This window comes from Aspergillus neoniger, assembly GCF_003184625.1.
Source record: "Aspergillus neoniger CBS 115656 unplaced genomic scaffold BO87scaffold_11, whole genome shotgun sequence".
NCBI lineage: Eukaryota > Fungi > Ascomycota > Eurotiomycetes > Eurotiales > Aspergillaceae > Aspergillus > Aspergillus neoniger.
The window spans coordinates 833,010-852,241 of NW_020291139.1; the positions used below are offsets into that span (position 1 = coordinate 833,010).

General features: G+C 51.9%; 7 protein-coding genes across 7 annotated transcripts; 2 read left to right on the plus strand and 5 right to left on the minus strand.

Annotated features, from left to right (window-relative positions):
* Positions 1–582: 582 nt before the first annotated feature.
* Positions 583–6,559, plus strand: BO87DRAFT_395887 (DUF3433 domain-containing protein; the record flags this gene model as incomplete). Its single annotated transcript, XM_025625213.1, has 6 exons — positions 583–628; positions 723–3,064; positions 4,251–4,595; positions 4,643–4,783; positions 4,829–5,573; positions 5,979–6,559. The coding sequence occupies 6 exons, from the start codon at positions 583–585 to the stop codon at positions 6,557–6,559; spliced, it is 4,200 nt and encodes a 1,399-aa protein (XP_025481328.1).
* Positions 6,560–6,638: 79 nt separating this feature from the next.
* BO87DRAFT_25529 (putative G-patch domain protein) lies at positions 6,639–8,845 on the minus strand. The gene is made up of 5 exons (XM_025618872.1): positions 8,530–8,845; positions 8,283–8,482; positions 8,178–8,238; positions 7,785–8,128; positions 6,639–7,738 (listed from the first exon to the last, which is right to left on the minus strand). The coding sequence occupies exons 1-5, from the start codon at positions 8,636–8,638 to the stop codon at positions 6,719–6,721; spliced, it is 1,734 nt and encodes a 577-aa protein (XP_025481329.1). The 5' UTR covers positions 8,639–8,845; the 3' UTR covers positions 6,639–6,718.
* BO87DRAFT_424744 (uncharacterized protein) lies at positions 8,764–9,268 on the minus strand (the record flags this gene model as incomplete). The annotated part of the gene is made up of 2 exons (XM_025627255.1): positions 8,764–9,048; positions 9,158–9,268. The coding sequence occupies 2 exons, from the start codon at positions 9,266–9,268 to the stop codon at positions 8,764–8,766; spliced, it is 396 nt and encodes a 131-aa protein (XP_025481330.1).
* Positions 9,269–10,519: 1,251 nt separating this feature from the next.
* On the plus strand, positions 10,520–12,744 carry BO87DRAFT_375459 (lysophospholipase Plb1). Its single transcript, XM_025623045.1, has 2 exons — positions 10,520–10,643; positions 10,703–12,744. The coding sequence occupies exons 1-2, from the start codon at positions 10,592–10,594 to the stop codon at positions 12,571–12,573; spliced, it is 1,923 nt and encodes a 640-aa protein (XP_025481331.1). The 5' UTR covers positions 10,520–10,591; the 3' UTR covers positions 12,574–12,744.
* Positions 12,745–12,878: 134 nt separating this feature from the next.
* BO87DRAFT_414961 (uncharacterized protein) lies at positions 12,879–14,012 on the minus strand (the record flags this gene model as incomplete). Its single annotated transcript, XM_025626659.1, has 5 exons — positions 12,879–13,174; positions 13,225–13,455; positions 13,530–13,682; positions 13,741–13,866; positions 13,931–14,012. 5 exons carry the CDS (start codon positions 14,010–14,012, stop codon positions 12,879–12,881), a joined length of 888 nt encoding a protein of 295 aa, XP_025481332.1.
* Positions 14,013–14,680: 668 nt separating this feature from the next.
* On the minus strand, positions 14,681–16,923 carry BO87DRAFT_332059 (glycoside hydrolase family 13 protein). The gene is made up of 3 exons (XM_025620354.1): positions 16,155–16,923; positions 15,330–16,089; positions 14,681–15,273 (listed from the first exon to the last, which is right to left on the minus strand). The coding sequence occupies exons 1-3, from the start codon at positions 16,624–16,626 to the stop codon at positions 14,742–14,744; spliced, it is 1,764 nt and encodes a 587-aa protein (XP_025481333.1). The 5' UTR covers positions 16,627–16,923; the 3' UTR covers positions 14,681–14,741.
* Positions 16,924–17,678: 755 nt separating this feature from the next.
* Positions 17,679–19,015, minus strand: BO87DRAFT_332063 (glycerol uptake facilitator). Its single transcript, XM_025620355.1, has 2 exons — positions 18,293–19,015; positions 17,679–18,239 (listed from the first exon to the last, which is right to left on the minus strand). Exons 1-2 carry the CDS (start codon positions 18,914–18,916, stop codon positions 18,006–18,008), a joined length of 858 nt encoding a protein of 285 aa, XP_025481334.1. The 5' UTR covers positions 18,917–19,015; the 3' UTR covers positions 17,679–18,005.
* Positions 19,016–19,232: the final 217 nt, after the last annotated feature.

Consider the following 19,232-nt stretch of genomic DNA (forward strand, 5'->3'; position numbering starts at 1 on the left):
TCACACATTTGTTATTTAAACAAATAAACAACTTGGACCCCCTGGAAAACAACCTTTTCACTATCACAATGTGAAGTGATGTGAACTGTGGGTGGGAAACCAAGGGTCTGAGTGGATCGGGCCGCAACCTAGGATCGGGCGGTGGCCCTCAATCCAAGGCGATCCATCCATCAAGGGCCAAGTCAACCCCCCGTCACACATCCTTAGTCTTCCTGACAGATTGAACATCATGTCTCGTCGACAATATCCTCCAATCAGGGATGACCATGTCGATGATCCCAAGGGCTAAACAGGCACTAATGCCCTGTGCTGTCCGATCGGCCCTTTGCTCCTCGGGCTGTGGTGGCTGGGCCCGAGGAGGCTGGGAGACATGGTCGGCCGTATAACCAACCACCCCAAACCGTGATACCAGCCCAATTCAGCATCGTCCCTTGCCTTTTTGTTTGCTGCACTTGCCTCTTAATACCTCGTGGGCAGGTACGGGTCTGCATCTGGGGGAATGTTCATCGGACACATCCACAATCCGCACTGCAAGTGAGCTGTTCACCGTATACATTCCTCGGTTGCATTTCGGCCGCCGCCATGCTCGCTCCGGGCTCTGGGAATGTGAGTCTCAGAACTGTCAGTTGTAAGTTTACTCTGCATAACCTTGGCACCCAGCCAAGGAATAAAGCATGATGCGTCTTCGAAATCAGCCTGACCGATGACTGATCTCTTCACAGCTAGTAGACCACAATTAATGCACACCCAGTCTCAACAGTCGATCGCCGCCTCCGACGACTACTACTCCTTCTCAAGCCCTTCTTCAAGTGCAAGATCCCGAGCCAGCGGCAGTCGACTCACCGTGGCGCGGTATGCGACACCAAACTCTCATCCTCCGTCTCGAACACCGTCTCCTAGCATCTCTCGAACGAATCTAGCCCCGCTGCCGGCTGGTGCACGATCGGAGCATTCTTTGAACATCCCGAGCGAGAACAGGAATTTTGTTACACCCCCTTCTCAAACAATACGTGCAGTCGAAGAGGAAGACTCTGAGCCCAGCCCCATGTCAGATACCACGAGTCGCCGGGAACCCAGTGACAGCTATGCGGGGCGGCCGCTTACTCCTGGGGTGGATGACTCGCCATACATTCATTTCGCCATCAGCCAACTTACGCGTGACGAGGAAGTTGCTGGGCCCAGACGGCGAAGTTCGCTCGCTAGTAATGACAGTCCTCTCGAACCACTGCTCTGGGATGAAGGATTGGGCTGCTTCATTCGCTCTCCTGGTCAATCGGCAACACCACCAGCACGGCCACCGCAACAATCATCCGACTCTATTGGGAGGGCACCTCAAAGCTCGGTAGATCCAGAATCGTTTGTCGTCGTTGAACCCCCGCATGACAGTCTATTGTACCCGCCATTGGACTATGTGCCTACAGTCTTGCGGTCATGGGCACTGGCTGCCATAATCATCTGTTGCCTGCTAATGATTGCTGGAATTAGCTTCTGCAATGTATGGTCGCGGCGGCATGATGGGCTCTGGGACTATACTGGACTAGGCGGCTCGCATTACTTTGTGATGCAATTCCTACCCCAAATTTTGGGGATGGTCATCATTATCTGGACGTTTGTGATCCAAGCGGCAGTGTATAGAATCATGCCGTTTGCCATCATGGCTTCAGAGCGGCCGCTTGGTCATGTCCTCCAGAGCCTGCCTATCTTATCACGGAACTTTCTGGTCCCGGACTTCTCCTACTTCCGGCATGGCGAGGGAATAGTTGGTTTCACTTTGTTCACCATGTGGCTGTCGAACTTGATAACCCTACCACTGTTGAGTTGCTTCTTCCAGGCTAAGTGGTACTTGATCGACGGACAGGGAACATGGCGGTGGGCATCAGTTTCGGCGGTTGGTTGGACCCTCGTGGCCATCTATGCGTTGTCGACCATTGGTCTGCTCCTGCTCATGTTTCGTTTTGTACGCACATGGTCGGGATTGATGTGGGACCCTGTGAGTCTGGCCGATCTGATTTCAATTATTCAGCGATCGAACATCTTGCACGACTTTGAACAATCCGAGACATTGCCAGATGTAGGCGAATCGCTCGACCCGCGGTTCTTGCGATTGGGCTACTGGAAACTATCAAACCGTGCGGATATATTCTACGGAATCGGCGAGGTAGATGCACCAGTTCGGACACCATCATTGCACCGCAAGGAGAAGAATCTTCAGATGCAGTCACACGGCCTGTCAAGGGTATCATTTGACGTTGAGCAGCATGGCCTCGCAGAGAAGGAAGAGTACTATCAACATTTGTATTCGCCAGCGATCCGTTATCGCTGGATCCCATGGTTCCTTCGCGATGGCTTTGTCGTTCTGTGGACGATAATAATTTGCGCCTTGTTTATTGCGTTCGTGTTGGTCAGCTTCATCCACGATGCGATTAAAGACGGATTTCCTCCGCGTTTGCCAACTCTGCCGTCTACTGGTGCATTTTCCTCTTCCAACTTCTGCTATAGTTTCGTTCCTGCCTTTATTGGAAATGTCCTCTTCCTGGCATGGCAGCCAATCGATGTCTATTTCCGTGCGCTGCAGCCGTTTGCAGCTCTAGCTTCTCCAACCGGTGCTCGAGCCGAGCAGAGTCTCTTGTTGTCTTACACGTCCTGCTTTCCCTTGCAGGTGACACTCGCCGCATTTCTGAACAAGCACTATAAGGTGGCCTGGATCTCATTCGTGAGTACGATGTCCGCGGCGATCCCTATCTTGGCCGGAGGGATGTTTATCGCCCTGTACCACCCGTCTGATGGGACGATCTTGATCTCTGCACTGATGCCTGCGTTCTATGCCATCGTGGCTTTCTGTGCACTCTACATGGTGTCTTTCCTGTGCATATGGCCCCGCCGCTGCCGCCGCTTGCCACATGACATTAGCACTTTGGCTGATCAGATGAGCTTTTTATACCAAAGCCCATTGCTTGCAGACAAGATCCTGCGCGAGCCTAGGAGCAAGGCGGATCTGGTCACCCGACTGGTCGTTGCCCCTCCTGGCGACCGAGAGCATTCCATGTACGGCTTTGGAATTTATGTGGGTCGGGATGGCAAGGAACATCTCGGAATCGATCGTTTCGACCGTCCTGGCCGGGCCGATATGTTAATCACTACCGGCTATGCACGATAGGATGCTACTGAGGTGTCCTGAGAAAAGTATTCTTGTACGATGACTGGTGGTTGTTTGCTGCCTGATTGCATATATGCGGCTTTAGCCGCAGTTCTTCATGTTTGCGATGAATTATGCGTTATGAACATACCCTTCGACCTCTCTAAGATGACGCCTCTTAATGATAATACGGTATAGCGATGTACTTATGATTAGATGATGATGTTTCATGATTTATGTTGTCTTTTTTTGCTTGCTGGGAATTGTGAACTTTACGATGGAATTTTGTACTTTGATATCCTCAACAGCGTTGGTGGGCGAATGCCTTTTACATGATCAATTGATTTTCAGATTAACATGACTATCACTTCTATATGCTTATGTCTAATTGTGTAGCATTCAATGCACGACTATGCGAGCATCTAAAATCTTATCGAACGATAAGATAAGCTGACTCATGCGCCACGTGAGCGCCGATAAGGCGATGGGCTGACACCTGACAGGCCCGATTTCCCGACGGTTTTGGTCCCGCAACGCTGGATCTGTGCGACAACTAGTGAACATGCAAGCCCTGGCAGCCAGACAATCCAGTGGATCGACCATCAAACTATGGGCTTGCTAGGAACCGTTCCAGAAGTGCTAGTACTTGTGCTTGTGTGGAACCACTATCCGAACCCGACTGCATACACCAACGATTAGTCCGAGACCAATCTTGCCGCCTGATCGGAAGAGCAATATCCATCATGGTATACGGCGGGAAGCCAAGCACGGGGTGCCAAAACTGTCGGAAACGGCGCATCAAGGTATGCTCACGGAACCATCTAGTAGTATATTGCTAATAATGTAGTGCGATGAAACTCGTCCACACTGCAGAGCATGTGTTCGGACAGGCCGGACATGTCCTGGCTATCCGCACCCTTTTGATGTCATGTTGAGAGATCAAGTAGCGTTCCACCGCAAGAAGCGAGACACATCTAGTAGAGTGTCTTCTCCGCAGATGGGGGTGAAATCGGCTCGATCTTCGCCTGCTCCGGCATCATCCAACGATGCTTTGATTAGCACCAACTCTAGCGCAGATCTTCCGCAGGCCGGACCACTACTGCGCACTGCGCAGGAGGAGGTCCCAAGGGCGTTGGTTTTGCCGACTGATGATACCGTGACTGCGATGTTCTTCAATTCGTACATCTACTCGCCTCGAGATCCGTTGATCCTACGCGGGTTCATGGACATCTTGCCTGATGTTTTCTGCTATACTCAGCCTGGCTCTCATTTACATGTCGGCACTTTGGCCGTGTCGTACTTCTCTGTGGCTGCTTGGACGGGGAATCGGTCTTTTCTGCAGACAGCGCAGCAGCTGTTTGTCAAGGCTATCGCTAAGACGAGGGAAGCGTTACAGGGTGACATTACTCACACTGTGGATGATGTTTTGATGAGTATCCTTCTCTTATCTACTTATGAGGTATGTCGACAATGACCGCTGTATGACGATCGCTAATATGACGGTAGGAGTTCTGCGCTATCAAAGAAAACAGACATCCAAGGAGGACGCATTTACGAGGTGCAGTCGCTCTCGTAAACAGCAAGCGGCCGGAGCAGCGATCTTCGATTATATCGCTGATCTTAGAGAATGCGGTCCAGGTCCAGCTGGTATGTATTGTAGCCTTTCAGCCAACCATACACTAACCAAAGCAGATCAAATCATCCAAAGGCCTAGCCTATCCCACCATGCAGACGCCAAACCAATGGCCCCTATATCCAGCAGCACCACAATCGGCATCATCCCAGCTCCTAATGATCACCTCCGAGCTAGTCGGTCTCCGCCAAGCATGGGATAGATTCAACGAAGAAGGCACAAACCAAGTCCAGGACATCCACGACATCCTCGCACGGGCTTACAGCTTAGATGCGAATCTCGAAGCCTGGAAATACGCACTCCCTGAACACTGGAGGCCCCTCCCTGCTGTCCGAATTCCTCAGTCTGTGCGGGAAGCGGGCATGTACAAAAACCGCTGCGACTGCTACACCGACCTCTGGATGGCCGGAACATGGAACTTCTACCGGGATTCCCGGATTGTCGTGCAAAACATCATACTCCGCTGTCTGCAGATTCTACCCGATGGTGTAATGTTGGAGCAAATACAGGAGACTATTAACCTGATTGAGACACTCGCTCTTGACATCTGCGCCACTGTACCATACATTCTCGGCAGCCAGACGATGTCGGTTCATTTTAGTCCGCAAAAGATTGAGTATCCGGAAGCCGACGGACGGCGAGTCACGACGCCTCATTATCCGACTGCTGCACTTGTGGGTGGATGGATGGTATCGTCTCATTTGTCGAACCTGGAATTGCTGTGTTTGAGTGAGGAGATGAATACATGGATTCGGGCACAGAAGGAGCGCGTGCTGCAGATATATACATTTGGGGGAGAGGGGGGTCAAATAAGCATGTAATATACATAGTATATAGCCATCATATAAGTAATATCAATTCAGAGGAAATTGAATAATATCTATTTTGCCATGTATAATCCTAAGATGGTTCTAGACTTGGATAAGATCACATGACCACGACTTTCCCGATTGGTCATCATCTCCGCAGAATCTCCAATCGCAGTCAAAGACTCATCTCAGTTACTTACAGCAAAGGCCAAACGTCCTCTCACATAAGTACCATTACTCTCTACTATTCTACCTCCGATCTCCTCTACAAACCACAATTGTGACCGCAACCACAGCCACAACAACCGCAACGACAATCCCCTCACCACCACCACCACCACCACCACCAAAATGCTCTTCTCCTCCCTCTTCTCCTCATCCTCCTCCACAACCCCCCAAGAAACTCCCTCCTCGACACCCACCACTTCCGAACCTCCCTCGACCCCCCCCCCCCAATCCACCCCCTCCACTCTCCAACGCTCCCCCTCCGACGAATTCAACCCCCCCCTCCCGGCCCTCTGGACCCCCAAAACGAACCTCAAGCTCCTCCTCGGCGGGCTCGCCTTCTTCACATTCAGCATCTACAGCACGCGGCGGGCCATGAACCGGAAATTCCTCGCGAGCATCCCACCATACTACACGAGCAGCGTGTACCACAAGCCGAACGTCAGCGGCGGGGCGGAGGCATTCGAGGCGCTGCATCTGGCGACGATGAACGTGCTGTCGTTCGGGATGATGGGCGCGGGGGGGCTTTTGTACGCGCTGGATATCAATGGGGTGGAGGATATGAGGCGGTTCGTGAGGAAGGGGATGGTCGAGGGGGATGGGGCGTTGATGCGCGGCGAGGATAAGGAGTTGGAGAGGGAGGTGGAGGGGTGGGTTGAGAAGGTGCTTGGGGAGAAGTTTGGGAAGGAGTTGCAGAGGGAGAAGGAGAGGAGTGCGGCTGCTGCTGCTGCTGCTGCTGCGGAGAAGAAGGAGTGAGGGGGGTTTGAAATGGATGGGGGTGGATATGTTTGGAAGATACCCTTTTTGAATGATGGATCTCTACTCTTTTTTTGTTTGTTTGTTATGGGATGGATGGGTTCTTGTATTATATTGCATTGCGTGCATAAAATCGGTGTTAGGAAACTACTGTACATGCTATCGGTCTAGCTGCTCGTATCGTTCTCGTGCTGTTTGCTTCGTCTTCTCCAGGAATTCGTCGTACCGATTGCGCGTGTTGCGCCCGGCTTCTTCGGTTGCGTCTCCTAGTTTGCTGCCTTGCGCGCCTAGACCCACGCCCTGGGCGTATACCTCTGTGGCTATCGGCGCGGTCATGCCGGTGCCTTGAGCGCCCAAGCCGGCACCGGTCCATCCCATCTTGCTGAGGAGAGATGCTCCCTTTGATGAGGTCTGCACTGGGGGCTCCTCTTCCTTTGGCGGGGGCGGAGCGGGTCGGTTCTTCCCTGAGGGCTTGGAGCCGAACGCCTTGCGCCGCTCTCGTGCGCGGTCACGATACTCAGTTGGTGCTGGGATGATTCCGTGCTTGATGAGCTTGCCTGTCGCCTTGGCTACCAGTTCTTCGTCCTGTAGATTTCCACGATGGAGTTGACTGAGCCGCTCGTGGCGATTAACTTCTGCTGATGATTTGAACTGGCGCATGCACAAGTAGCAGCAATTGCGGTTGGGATCGGCATAGGATTGGGATGGTGGAGCGGTTGCTTCGGAGGGGGAGACTCCGCGGTCCGAGCCATGCTCTGTGCTTTTTTCGTCCGCGTCCTTCTTCTGGATTCCATGCAACTCGGCATGACGGTTGCTCCAGAATTGCAGATGCGATGGGACTGCCATCTTCTTTGCCCCGGCAGCGGCAGCCGCTTCTGCCTTGCGCTTCTTCGCTTTATCTGCATCCTTGGATTTATCGGATTGACCCGCTGGTTTATCTCCCTTTGGATTGTCGAGTTCGGCCGTTGATACAGTAAGCTCGTTGGCATATGCCTCTTCATCCCAGTACATAAGTTTCAGCGATGGGTTGTTCAGAGGACTGAATGTGAATTTCTCGTTGCTTGTGGGATTGAGCACTGGAACAAATACACCGGCGTGAATGTAGCTGACCAGAACCGGTCTGGATGATATGGTGAATTTCTCAAACGAGTTCAAACGTGTAATAGCAGCTTGTGCATCCTGTCTGGCATTAGAAAGCTTTGGTAGCAAATAGCGACATGCTTACCTGAATAGTCGCAAATTCGGCGAATCCATAGCGCCAGCTCTCGTTACTGCGACGGTCTCGCACCAGCAACACCCGACGGATAGAGCCCTCCCTGGCACCAAGGTTGGAATCGCCCGTAGTAGAAGCCACCTTTGCCCCCTTCTTCCCATTGCCTGGCGCCTCGTTCCCAGATGCAGGACGATACAGCTTGGCAACACCCTTGGCAAGAAGCTCTTCCGTTACCGAAGGTTCCAGTCCGCGGAAGAGCAGGAATTGAGAGGGTTGGTTCTCCGGCGCAGCATCATTGTCGCCATGGTTTTCCACCTTCGGTGCTGGCAACCCAGGAGGACCAGCCGGGCCGGCGTCTATTCAGATTAGAAACGCAATACAAGATGGAAGCCGCAGTGAACGTACCAGGCCGGGGCGCTTGACATCTGAAGCATTTCTGGCGAGTAGAGTAATTCACAATTCCACACTGCATCCGTTAGCTCCATGCTTAGAAGCCCCCGTGAAACATACCATCATGCAGTTCCAGTCCGCCTCTGCTCTTGCACGAGCACGGTCCTCTCTTTCACGGCTATATGCGATGCGGACCTTTGTGCCGCGGTCGTCCTGTGCGCTGGGTCCATGTAGGTAGATCGTAGGAAAGTTGCGCTCCACGAATGCTCGGGATAAGCTTAGATTCCGAAACCTCAAAAATCCAAGTTGTCGGGACAGCTCTGCCACATGTTAGCACTGCAGCAGGAATAAGCCATGACCCACTCACTTGTCTGTCGATCCCGAATGACACGAACGTCATCTAGGCCCTCAACATGATAGAACTCTTTCAACTCGTTGGTAATCTGTAAACCACGTCGACCGGAGCCCGGTGACATGCATTCTCAGCCTCTTGCCATCAAAGGTGTTGGGCGGAGCACCGCTCCGAGTCCACAACAAAAATCAAGGGAAAGGAGTTGTCGAACGTCTTCTTCCACCATGTCCACCGGTAGGCCATCCATCATCACCTCTCTACTTTCATGTCCGTAATGCGGTTGTCGGTTGCGGCGAGGACTGCGGCTGCGACTGTAGCTTCGGCTCCGACTGTGGTATCCCGGAGAGCAATAGCCCTCGCGGTCGCGATCCCTATAGGCTGGTCTTCCTCGCCTTGGAGGAGGGGAGCGCGACGAGCGCCGTCGAAAGTCATCGCGATCCCGACTGCGGTAACGGGGTCTGGAGTCGACTCGGTCTCTGGAATAATCGGGTCTTCTGTCCGCCGCGGGCCCACGGGGAGGCGAGCGTGAGAGATCTTCTCATGTAATGTAGTTAGTAACAGCTAGATCTGAAGAAGCAAATTGACGCTTGTCCAAGGAAAGCATGCGCTCTGTGCTACTGGTTGCGGGGAGGAGAGCGTATACCGCCAGGCGAGCGCGATCGGGATGGCGAACGATCGTCGTACATGCGGCCGTCCCGGTCGTCACGGCGGGGCATAGGTCTGTGGGATGGACCAGGCGGATACCTGGCCTCATCCGGATGAAAATGAGACATGGCTGAGGTGATCGGATACAAGGAGATTGATAGTGGTGGAAGATGAGCGGATCATTGCTTGAAGCCAGAAAGCCCCGGACTCGGCAGAATCTGACCGCCTTGCTGCATTCACGAGCAGCTTATTCAATCTCCATCACCCAATTTGTCACATCTAAATGTATTCACTCTGAATGCATGATTCTCAATCTTTTCCTAATACCAGACTGAACTCTTGGTGCTATTGTTATGAAAGTCGCCCTAGTATTCCAGGTCTCATGGTACAACATCACATCTCTTCCCAAGTCGCTTCTGCGTAATTCCATGTTAATGGCATGACTTGTCATCTGAGCCATAGTGTGCTGCTTTGTAACCGTAGAGATAGCATCCATATGACTTCACTTCAGTTCTACGTGTACTCCGGAGTAGTGATCCTAACTGTTCTTTCCCAATGCCAAGTGCAGTTCAGCTTCTGACTGTCGGTAGCGAACCTAATCAGGTGGCTTTCCTGGCGGAAGTCTGTTGCTGTTCCTTCGCCAATAACGGTTAAGCCGCGGCCAATAACTTCCTGCTAGCGGCTTTTATTACTTCATATGGCATCAAACTAGGGGTAAACGAACCATAATAGACCGTTGGAACGACGCAGTTGCCTAATTGAGGGTCTCCACTCCAGCCCTGTTGCTGATAGAGTCTTGGCAGCCAGCAATTTCGCCCTGTTGCTCCGAGAACCCTGTAGTTTATGCAGGATATGCGCTGACTGAAATATTCAGTGGCTGTGCTGGTCCACTGATGTCCTGTCATATCTCACCAGAGGCCATTGTAGAGGTTTCGTACGGATATCTACCCAAACATTGTTCCTCGTTCGGAAACCCGGAAGGGTCTGAGTTGCGGGCTGCCCCGTAGGGCTGAGCCTATGCCCATGCCAATGAAACCACACAGGAAGATACTATTTTAGATCGTCTCAATATTATTCTGCTGCCTGACACCACCCTCCAATCGGAATTCCCCGTTGCATGGACCCTGACGGGGTTTCTGCACTAGCTTAGTTGAACGGGGCACAATGTAATTACAACAAAGTCTTCTGTAGTATCTCTGGCAGCACAAGTCAGGGCCGACAATGTCTACATGCTGCGCCTTGCCTGGCTTGACCCTGCCACCTCAGATTTTGCTGTGCTCGATTATGTGCTCGGAGATTTTGGTAATAAATAAGCGCTAATGGTGTGGTCCGCTCGTCAATTTCTTATAAATCCCTGCGGAGCACCCTCATTCATCATGCACTGGAGTCTGTGTTATGCTAGACGTGTCACTTGGTGCAACCCAGAGCAGACATGAAGTTTAATGCACTCTTTACGGCTCTAGCCGCCCTGGAGTATATCCAAGGTATATCTCCTATCTCGACCGCCATCATGCAGCACTAACCCATGCTGACTCGGTCATAGGAGGCGTCGCTGTTCCTACAACCGCCGATCTCACATTTGCAGACGTCTCACCTCGCGCATTGGACAATGCCCCTGACGGTTATACCCCGAGCAATGTTTCCTGTCCTGCAAACAGACCGACGATCCGCAGCGCGTCAACCCTGTCATCGAACGAGACAGCATGGCTCGACGTCCGACGCAAGCAGACCGTCTCAGCAATGAAAGACCTCTTCGGCCACATCAACATGAGCTCATTTGACGCCGTCTCTTACATCAACAGCCACTCGTCCAACATCACCAACATCCCCAACATCGGTATTGCCGTATCTGGCGGTGGCTACAGAGCCCTAACCAACGGCGCCGGCGCACTCAAAGCATTCGACAGTCGAACAGAGAACTCAACACACAATGGACAGCTCGGTGGTCTTCTGCAGTCAGCCACATACCTGTCCGGGCTCTCCGGAGGTGGTTGGCTCCTGGGCTCAATCTACATCAACAACTTCACCACCGTTTCCAACCTACAAACCTACAAAGAGGGCGAAGTCTGGCAGTTCCAGAACTCTATCACGAAAGGCCCCAAGACCAACGGCTTGCAAGCCTGGGATACAGCCAAGTACTACCGCGACCTAGCCAAGGTCGTGGCCGGTAAGAAAGACGCTGGTTTCAACACCTCCTTCACCGACTACTGGGGTCGCGCACTCTCCTACCAACTCATCAACGCGACCGACGGAGGCCCCGGCTACACCTGGTCATCGATCGCATTGACCCAGGACTTCCAGAACGGAAACATGCCCATGCCACTCCTCGTGGCCGACGGCCGTAACCCAGGCGAGACCCTAATCGGCAGCAACTCGACCGTATACGAGTTCAACCCTTGGGAATTCGGCAGCTTCGATCCATCCATCTTCGGCTTCGCCCCCCTCGAATACCTCGGCTCCTACTTCGAGAACGGTGAAGTCCCAACCGGTCGATCCTGCGTCCGCGGCTTCGACAACGCCGGCTTCGTCATGGGAACCTCCTCCAGTCTCTTCAACCAATTCATCCTCAAGCTTAACACCACCGACATCCCATCTGCCCTCAAAACGGTCCTCACCAGCATCCTCGAAGAGCTAGGCGACCGCAACGATGACATCGCCATCTACTCCCCCAACCCCTTCTATGAGTACCGCAACGCGACAATCTCATACGAAAAGACCCCGGACCTGAACGTCGTCGACGGCGGCGAAGACAAACAAAACCTCCCCCTCCATCCTCTCATCCAACCCGCCCGCAACGTGGACGTCATCTTCGCCGTCGACTCCTCAGCCAGTACCTCAGACAACTGGCCCAACGGCAGTCCCCTCGTGGCCACCTACGAACGTAGTCTCAACTCAACCGGCATCGGCAACGGCACTGCCTTCCCCAGCATTCCAGACAAAAGCACCTTCATCAACCAGGGCTTGAACACCCGTCCGACCTTCTTCGGCTGCAATAGCAGTAACATCACAGGCCATGCGCCCCTCGTCGTCTACCTCCCCAACTACCCATACACGACGTACTCGAACAAATCAACCTTCCAGCTCAAGTACGAGATCTCCGAGCGTGACGAGATGATCACTAATGGCTGGAACGTGGTTACGATGGGTAACGGGTCGAGGAAGTCTTACGAGGATTGGCCGACCTGCGCGGGCTGCGCTATTCTGAGTCGCTCGTTTGATCGGACGAATACCCAGGTGCCGGACGTGTGTGAACGGTGCTTTGAGAAGTATTGCTGGGATGGGACGAGGAATAGTACGGAGCCGGCGGCGTATGAGCCCAAGGTGTTGATGACGAGTGCGGGCGTGAGGAGCTTGGCGGTGTCGAGGTGGGTTTGGGGGTTGATTCCGGTTGTGATGGGGGTTTGGATGCTGTGAGTGGAGGTTGGGGTTTGGTGATCGGGGGTGTATGCTAGAGATCTTATGGATATGAGGTTACGATAGTTAAACACTTCAGGAATAGTTACTCATGTACAAAGGAAAAGATTGCATGTAATGCATGTTCATTTAGTCGTGAAGGACTCCAAGTCCAATACCAAGTACTGAGTTACAGCACCATCACCCGATTACTTCGTCCCAAAGCATACTAATAACCAATCAGTGAAGTGCACTCCTTCTTGCTCGTCGGTCCCCAGTTGAATTCATTTACCAACCAAATTCCCCGAATTCTCTCATAATATGATCTAATTACCTTTCCACCGACACAACCCCCAACACAGCCCATGCCAGCAGCAACCAACCTTGCACGGGGCTGTGCGGCTGCAGATAGCTTGCGGGAGGTTCCAGTCCACTAGGTCAGAAGAAGTGGCCTCGAATCCTTCACCATCGTCTACAGCGTTGTACGGTTCACCGCGAGGACACTTCGCCATGCAGACATTCTGCCAGCAGCATCCCTTGCATGTTCTCTTGCTGCACATGCCGTCGGTGTGGATAATGTCTGTTGAGGTGGGGAGGAGGTCGATATCAGGCATGGAGTATCCTGAACTTATTAGTCGGTTGTTCATAGGAAGGAAGTAGGGTTGCACTCACTCTTATGCATCTCCGGCGCTGATGCTGTGTCGTCGGTATCATCATAAATATCGAGACCGTCATCGTCGTAGACATCAAAACCAACATCACCATCAAAATCATACCCATACTCCCCATCATCATCAACACCATCATCCCGCTTATCCTTATAACAATACGTACAAAGCCCCTTCCGGCAACATCCACCCTTACAAGTCCTGCGATTGCACCTGGGCGGTTTGCCAGGAGATTCTATCACACCCAACTTTCGTCAGCTAACACATCCCACCCACGAAGTAAAATCAAGGAGAGAAGAAAATACTAACGCCAAGTAGCATCCCCATCATCCCGCTTCGCCATATCATTCGGACAATACGCGAGACACAGGCCGTGGTAGCAGCACCCGTTCCCGCAGTCTCTGTTCGTGTGGCAGACCGGGGCGGTGGTGTCTATGTCTCCTTCTGTGTGGAGGCGGGATTCTGGACATGTATTAGTGAGTTGGTATGGCAGTGTGGGTGAGTTGAGGGAGGTGTCTACCATCGATGAAACTGCGGACTAGTTCCGTGTGAACGTCATCCTCGTTGAGGAGACAGTAGGCGAGACAGAGACCGTTGTAGCAGCATCCAGTGCCGCAGTCGGAGTCCTTGTGGCACTGGGGGTTGTCTGGTAAGTCAGTATGTTGGTGCCAAGGTGGGATGTGTTAGTTAGGTTGTTGGGCTGGGCTTACAGATGTCTGTGAAGCTTGGGCCGTCGGCGGGGATGGAGGCTGCTAGGGTGGCGAGGAGCGCGAGGATGAGGGTTAGGTTCATTTTGGATGTGGATTTTAGGATAGGATTTGGTGATAAGGTACTGATGGGGCCAAGGGGATATAGAGGAGGATGATGGAGGAAGGAAGAGAGTAATGGTCATGCTGGGGGAATCAGGGTATTTGAATAGTGTTGTTGATGTGAATACATGATGGAGATTGGGTGTTTAAGACACGGGATGGTCTATAGTGAAGAGTAGCACAGCCATGTTGGTTAATGGTGTTGATGGGGGGATTGAATGGTAGGTGTGAATAGAGATGAGGTGGACATGGTCTGGGTATGTGGATCTGTGGTGCGTCTGATGAATAACATGGACTTGGCTTCCTTCGTGTAGTGTTTTATTGAGCTAAGATGCTCGCATACAGTCTAGTCGCATTGGACATAAGGACATGTTTAGTCCTTCATCTATGTCCCACAAGAGAAAACATCGGGGAGGCAAGCAACTCGTGTGATGGTCGTCAATGTAGTACACAGTGTCCTGGGAAACGGACTATTAATAGTAACAGAGTATGGAATGGAGGCTCTTTCACTTGCCGTATATGCCTCGATGTTTGGTTATTGAGCTAGTCATGGGGCTCTATCCTAGTCACGAGCACAGCATTCTGTCAGACTAATATTATATAAAAATACCGTTGTGTGTAATGAGAACTAAAGAATGTTCATTTGGCGGCCGTCTAAAGGCTGCACTATATATCACCAATCCCTATGCATATTTCATCTCAGTCATAGTATTTAAGCCTCTACCAACAGAACAACTGCTTCATACGGGCGTAGAGACCACTTCTGTCCCGAAAACCGCCCCTTCGCCGCTTCTGCGCTTTCATATGAGTTCAAAACGACGCCCTTGACTCCCTTCACGCCATTGGCAGTAACATCCCACTCCAGTGTGTTTTCAGTCCAGTTAGTGAGAACCAGAGCCTTCTGATTCTCATACTGACGAGAGTACGCGAAGATCTCCTGGCTGTCCTTATCTACCAAGTCGTAATCGCCATAAACAAAGATGTCGAGGTATTTCTTGCGCAGTCCAAGGACGGCACCCCAGTAGTGGTAGATCGAGTTCGGGTCATTGACTTGCGCTTCAGCATTGAAGCGAACATAGTCCGGGTTGACGGACATCCAAGGCTTTGCGTTGGGGCCGGTGAATCCACCGTTCGGTGCGCTTGACCACTGCACCGGTGTGCGGCCGTTGTCTCGAGACTTTTTCTGGTACTCTTGACGGGCGCTCTTCTGGGCTTCGATGTCATCGGGCCTGTACTTAAGAAGTCTATCATTGAGAACAATTAGTAAATAGTTTCGACATGTATAGAAGAGAAATCATACCGATGCCAGTGGTTAAGGCAGTCGATGTCCTTATACTCATTCATGTCCCATTCAATGGGAACGTTCCTCATTCCAATTTCCTGACCCTGGTACACAAACGGCGTACCAGACTGCAGCGCAAGAACCGTCGCCAGCATTTTACCTGCTTCCGTGCGGAACTCCTCCTTTGCCTGTGCATAGCGATCAATCGACCGCGGTTGATCGTGGTTCTCCCAGTAAAGGGCGTTCCACCCATCATTATTGTACATGAACTTCTGCCACGTCTCAAAGAAAGCTTTCAAATCAGTAAGCTTCCAGCTTCCGGGCTCAAACTTGTCGTAAGTTCCGTGGTCAATGTCCACATGCTCAAAGTTGAAAATCATGTTGATCTCGTTCCGGTCGTAGCGCACAGCGCGAAGCACCTCCTCGGTGTCTCTAACGAAGGGCATCTCGCCGACACTGAAGGCGTCATACTCCTTCAGAATCTTGCCCAGGTCTGCGAGGTATTCATGCAGTCTCGGCCCATTGGCGTAGTACTTGTCTCCCCACTGCCAAGGGGTACGAGGGTCCTTCACAGGAGCGTCCGGGAAGCGTTGGTCTTTGCTGACGAAGTTGATGACATCCATGCGGAATCCATCCGCGCCCTTGTCTAGCCAGAAGCGCATGATATCATGAACCGCCTTGCGGACGGGCGGGTGTTCCCAATTGAGATCGGGCTGTTCTACCGCATAGAGGTGGAGGTAGTATTCCTGCGTGTGCTCGTCCCATTCCCAGGCACTACCTACAAAGTGCGTCAGAACACTCACTGAGAATATAGAATAACCTCAATCAAAGCATCGGACTCACCTTGAAAATGCGACACCCAGTTGTTAGGCGGGTGCCGATTACCCTGCTCATCATACCTGGCCGGCTTCCACACATACCAATTGCGATACTCATTATCCTTGGAGCTGCGCGACTGCTTGAACCACTCATTCTGATCACTGGTGTGGTTGACCACAAGGTCCATGAGAAGCTTCATGCCCCGTTCGTGGCACCCCTGGATGAGCTTTTCGACATCCGCGACCGTGCCGTACTCATCCGCAATGCTGTAGTAATCGGCAATATCATAGCCCATATCCACCTGGGGCGATTTGTATGAAGGACACAACCAAACAATATCCACACCTATATTCTTAATATAGTCCAGCTTGGAGATGATTCCGGGAATGTCACCGATGCCATCATCGTTGGAATCTTTGTAAGAAGCAGGCCAAATCTGATAAACGGAGCATTCCTTCCACCAGGCGCGGTGAATCTGGGAGGCGGATTTGGCCATTATGCTGGTTGTTTAGGTGGATTTTGGTGTGTTCGGAACGTTGGTGAGAGAAGGAGCTGTCGTGTCCTTATCAGGAGCTCGAGAGGTCAGAGGGGCGCAGGAAATTGGCTGATCTGCCCCTCGATTGATGGGCACCGCGGGGCAGTCGCTGCTACATCTCATTCATCGACGCTCGTGCGGAGAAATTCTCGGTGGGTTCACCATCCACCGGTCGCACATTGTCTGCCACTCACACCCCACGATGTGGTGGACCAGCTTTTGGGATGGTTGAGAAGACCGTTACGTGGAAGGTTCAAGACACCCACTTCCGTTGTACCTGGGATGGGAGATGATGTTCTGAGACACTCTGGCTCATTAGATGGTCTCCGCACCAGCTCCGGCTCCGCTCATCACCACCATCCGAGGTACTCCGAGGTACTCTACACCGTAATCGATCCCAATATTCCCAGAGATCTCCAAACTTACTGCGAAATTATACATGTATTTAACATTATTTGAGAAAAGCCTCTCATTATTATAGCAACTGTGATTGTCTGGCATATGAGTATCGTTGCCTCGAAAATCCCAACCACGAGTACCCCGGGGAAGGCTTGCTAGCCACAGCTCCCAATTGCACAGGTCTGAGAGATCTGTGAGTGGTACAGCTAGCGTTGCATCTCGTGCTGCAGATACTCACAGCAGCCAAAGCCACGATTAGCCAAGACGACCCTGCTCTTCGGAACCAATAACATAGTCCCATGTCAGCTATGCAGATGTGAGGATCCTGGTCATGATGGGCGGGGTCGGTGGGCAAGCTTAAGTTGGTTAGAAAGACATTGTAATCTCGAACTGCAGACTGTTTCGGCTGTGGCGCTGTGGAACAGTTGCTCTGGGGTATAGAATGTAATAGCTTTGGTCATAAACAACTAAAACATATTCACATAGCCAGTAGTCTATATCGTTACCCAGCGATTCAAGTATGACATCATAAATGGAATGGTAACGTATAAGAATACTTTAGGGGGAAATCTGGAAAATTTATGTAAATCAATTAAAGACTAAGATAACGTCCTCAGCTTTATTCAGCTCGTTGAACTCTGTCACACTGCATTGGCTAGCACCAGAGCCATCGTGGCATAAACTAATAATGGAACGCATAAGATCGATCGAATAAGAATGAGGAAATTTATATACTGTATACCATCGTACATCTGTCGCCATCGTCAACCTAATATCGTGTCAAACGGTCCAGGGCTACAATTGCCCATAAAGCCCCATCTCTGTGTCGTTGTACATATCTTCGTCAGTCGTCTTGAAGAGGAGAGCAGTCGAATCAAGACCCTCTATTCAGCCAGTGTCATCTTTGAGTAAAGTCTATCAGCCACGGCTAGTAACATAGCTTAGTGCAACCGCAGAGCGCCATCGCGATCTTCGACATTGTCCAGAGCGTCGGTGATACGCGAGCCGTCTCCCTCATAGAGGAAGGAGTCGTAAGTGGCAGCACCGACGATACATCCGACAATAGGAGCGAAGATAGGCACAACGAAATAATAGTTGGCTGCGGTAAAGACTTCTCTGCCATAGATGAAAGCAGAGAACAGTCTAGGACCGAAATCTCTCGCGGGGTTGATAGCCTGTAGAGTTAGCTTTGATTCACTGATGAGAAACAGTAATTGGAAGAACCTACATAGCCAGTCTGCCAGCCCAACGCAGCTCCAATAGCAGTGAGCAGGAAGAACACTGTCACCTGAGGCGAATGGAATCTGATCGCATTGACCGGATCCGAGATGCTCAGAATACCAAACATCAAGACTGCAGACCCAAGCAACTCCGAGAATGCGGCCTCCCAGTTCGACTCGAAGAATGCAGCAGGGTAAGTCGAAAAGATACCTGCGGAATGGTGTCCACGGGGGCTCAGAATTGAGCCGCCAGGAATAGTGAACTCAGGATCCCAGTCTTTGATGGCGGAGCGGTAGTTGATATACACAATGGCGGCACCGACAAAACCACCAAGGAACTGAGCAAAGAGTTTGCCGGGAAGTTTACGCCATTGTCCGGGAGTGGGACGGACGAGAGCCATGCAGATAGTCACAGCTGGGTTGATAGTTGGGCCGGGGTCGGAAAGGTAGCCTGAGATGCAGACAGCTGCGGCCCAGGCAATGTTGATCGAGAGCCAAGTGCCGTACTGGTAGTCGGAAAGGAGACACTGAGCGACGACGCCATCGCCGATGACGATCAGGAGAGCCGTTCCGAGAAACTCAGCGACATATGGTTTGAGAGCTTTTCGGGAGAGGCCAGTGCTGAGAAACATGGCTATGAGGATGTTCGCCTTCCGAACGTGTGAATTAGGGAGAATTGTAGGAGTACCGTGGTAGAGATGGACTGTTTTGGAGGTTTGTTGACGGAGAAAACAGAGGGGGCCAGAGGGTGGCCCCGAGAGCGGCACGTCATAGCTCGCCCGCCCTCACCGCCAGTGCTGTAGATTCCCAGGATAGGAAGGCGCGTTGGAGATAATGTTGGGCCTTCTGCCTCAGGTGTCAGTTATGGCCCCATTTATACTCCGGAGTAGATTGCTGTGGACTGGATGCTGGCGATAAGGATGCTGATTTGTCTACTGCAGTTCCACA

What these genes read in the sequence shown, in the direction of transcription:
- BO87DRAFT_25529 (XM_025618872.1), bottom strand. Translation starts at nt 8,638, where the DNA reads ATGTCACCGGGCTCCGGTCGACGTGGTTTACAGATTACCAACGAGTTG. An exon ending in CATTCGGGATCGACAGACAA is followed by an intron (nt 8,483 to 8,529) that starts GTGAGTGGGTCA and finishes AACATGTGGCAG; the next exon opens with AGCTGTCCCGACAACTTGGA. An exon ending in CCGAATTTGCGACTATTCAG is followed by an intron (nt 7,739 to 7,784) that starts GTAAGCATGTCG and finishes AATGCCAGACAG; the next exon opens with GATGCACAAGCTGCTATTAC.
- BO87DRAFT_375459 (XM_025623045.1), top strand. Translation starts at nt 10,592, where the DNA reads ATGAAGTTTAATGCACTCTTTACGGCTCTAGCCGCCCTGGAGTATATC. An exon ending in CGCCCTGGAGTATATCCAAG is followed by an intron (nt 10,644 to 10,702) that starts GTATATCTCCTA and finishes ACTCGGTCATAG; the next exon opens with GAGGCGTCGCTGTTCCTACA.
- BO87DRAFT_332059 (XM_025620354.1), bottom strand. Translation starts at nt 16,626, where the DNA reads ATGGCCAAATCCGCCTCCCAGATTCACCGCGCCTGGTGGAAGGAATGC. An exon ending in CTGGGTGTCGCATTTTCAAG is followed by an intron (nt 16,090 to 16,154) that starts GTGAGTCCGATG and finishes CGCACTTTGTAG; the next exon opens with GTAGTGCCTGGGAATGGGAC. An exon ending in TGCCTTAACCACTGGCATCG is followed by an intron (nt 15,274 to 15,329) that starts GTATGATTTCTC and finishes TCTCAATGATAG; the next exon opens with ACTTCTTAAGTACAGGCCCG.
- BO87DRAFT_332063 (XM_025620355.1), bottom strand. Translation starts at nt 18,916, where the DNA reads ATGTTTCTCAGCACTGGCCTCTCCCGAAAAGCTCTCAAACCATATGTC. An exon ending in TGGGCTGGCAGACTGGCTAT is followed by an intron (nt 18,240 to 18,292) that starts GTAGGTTCTTCC and finishes CTAACTCTACAG; the next exon opens with GCTATCAACCCCGCGAGAGA.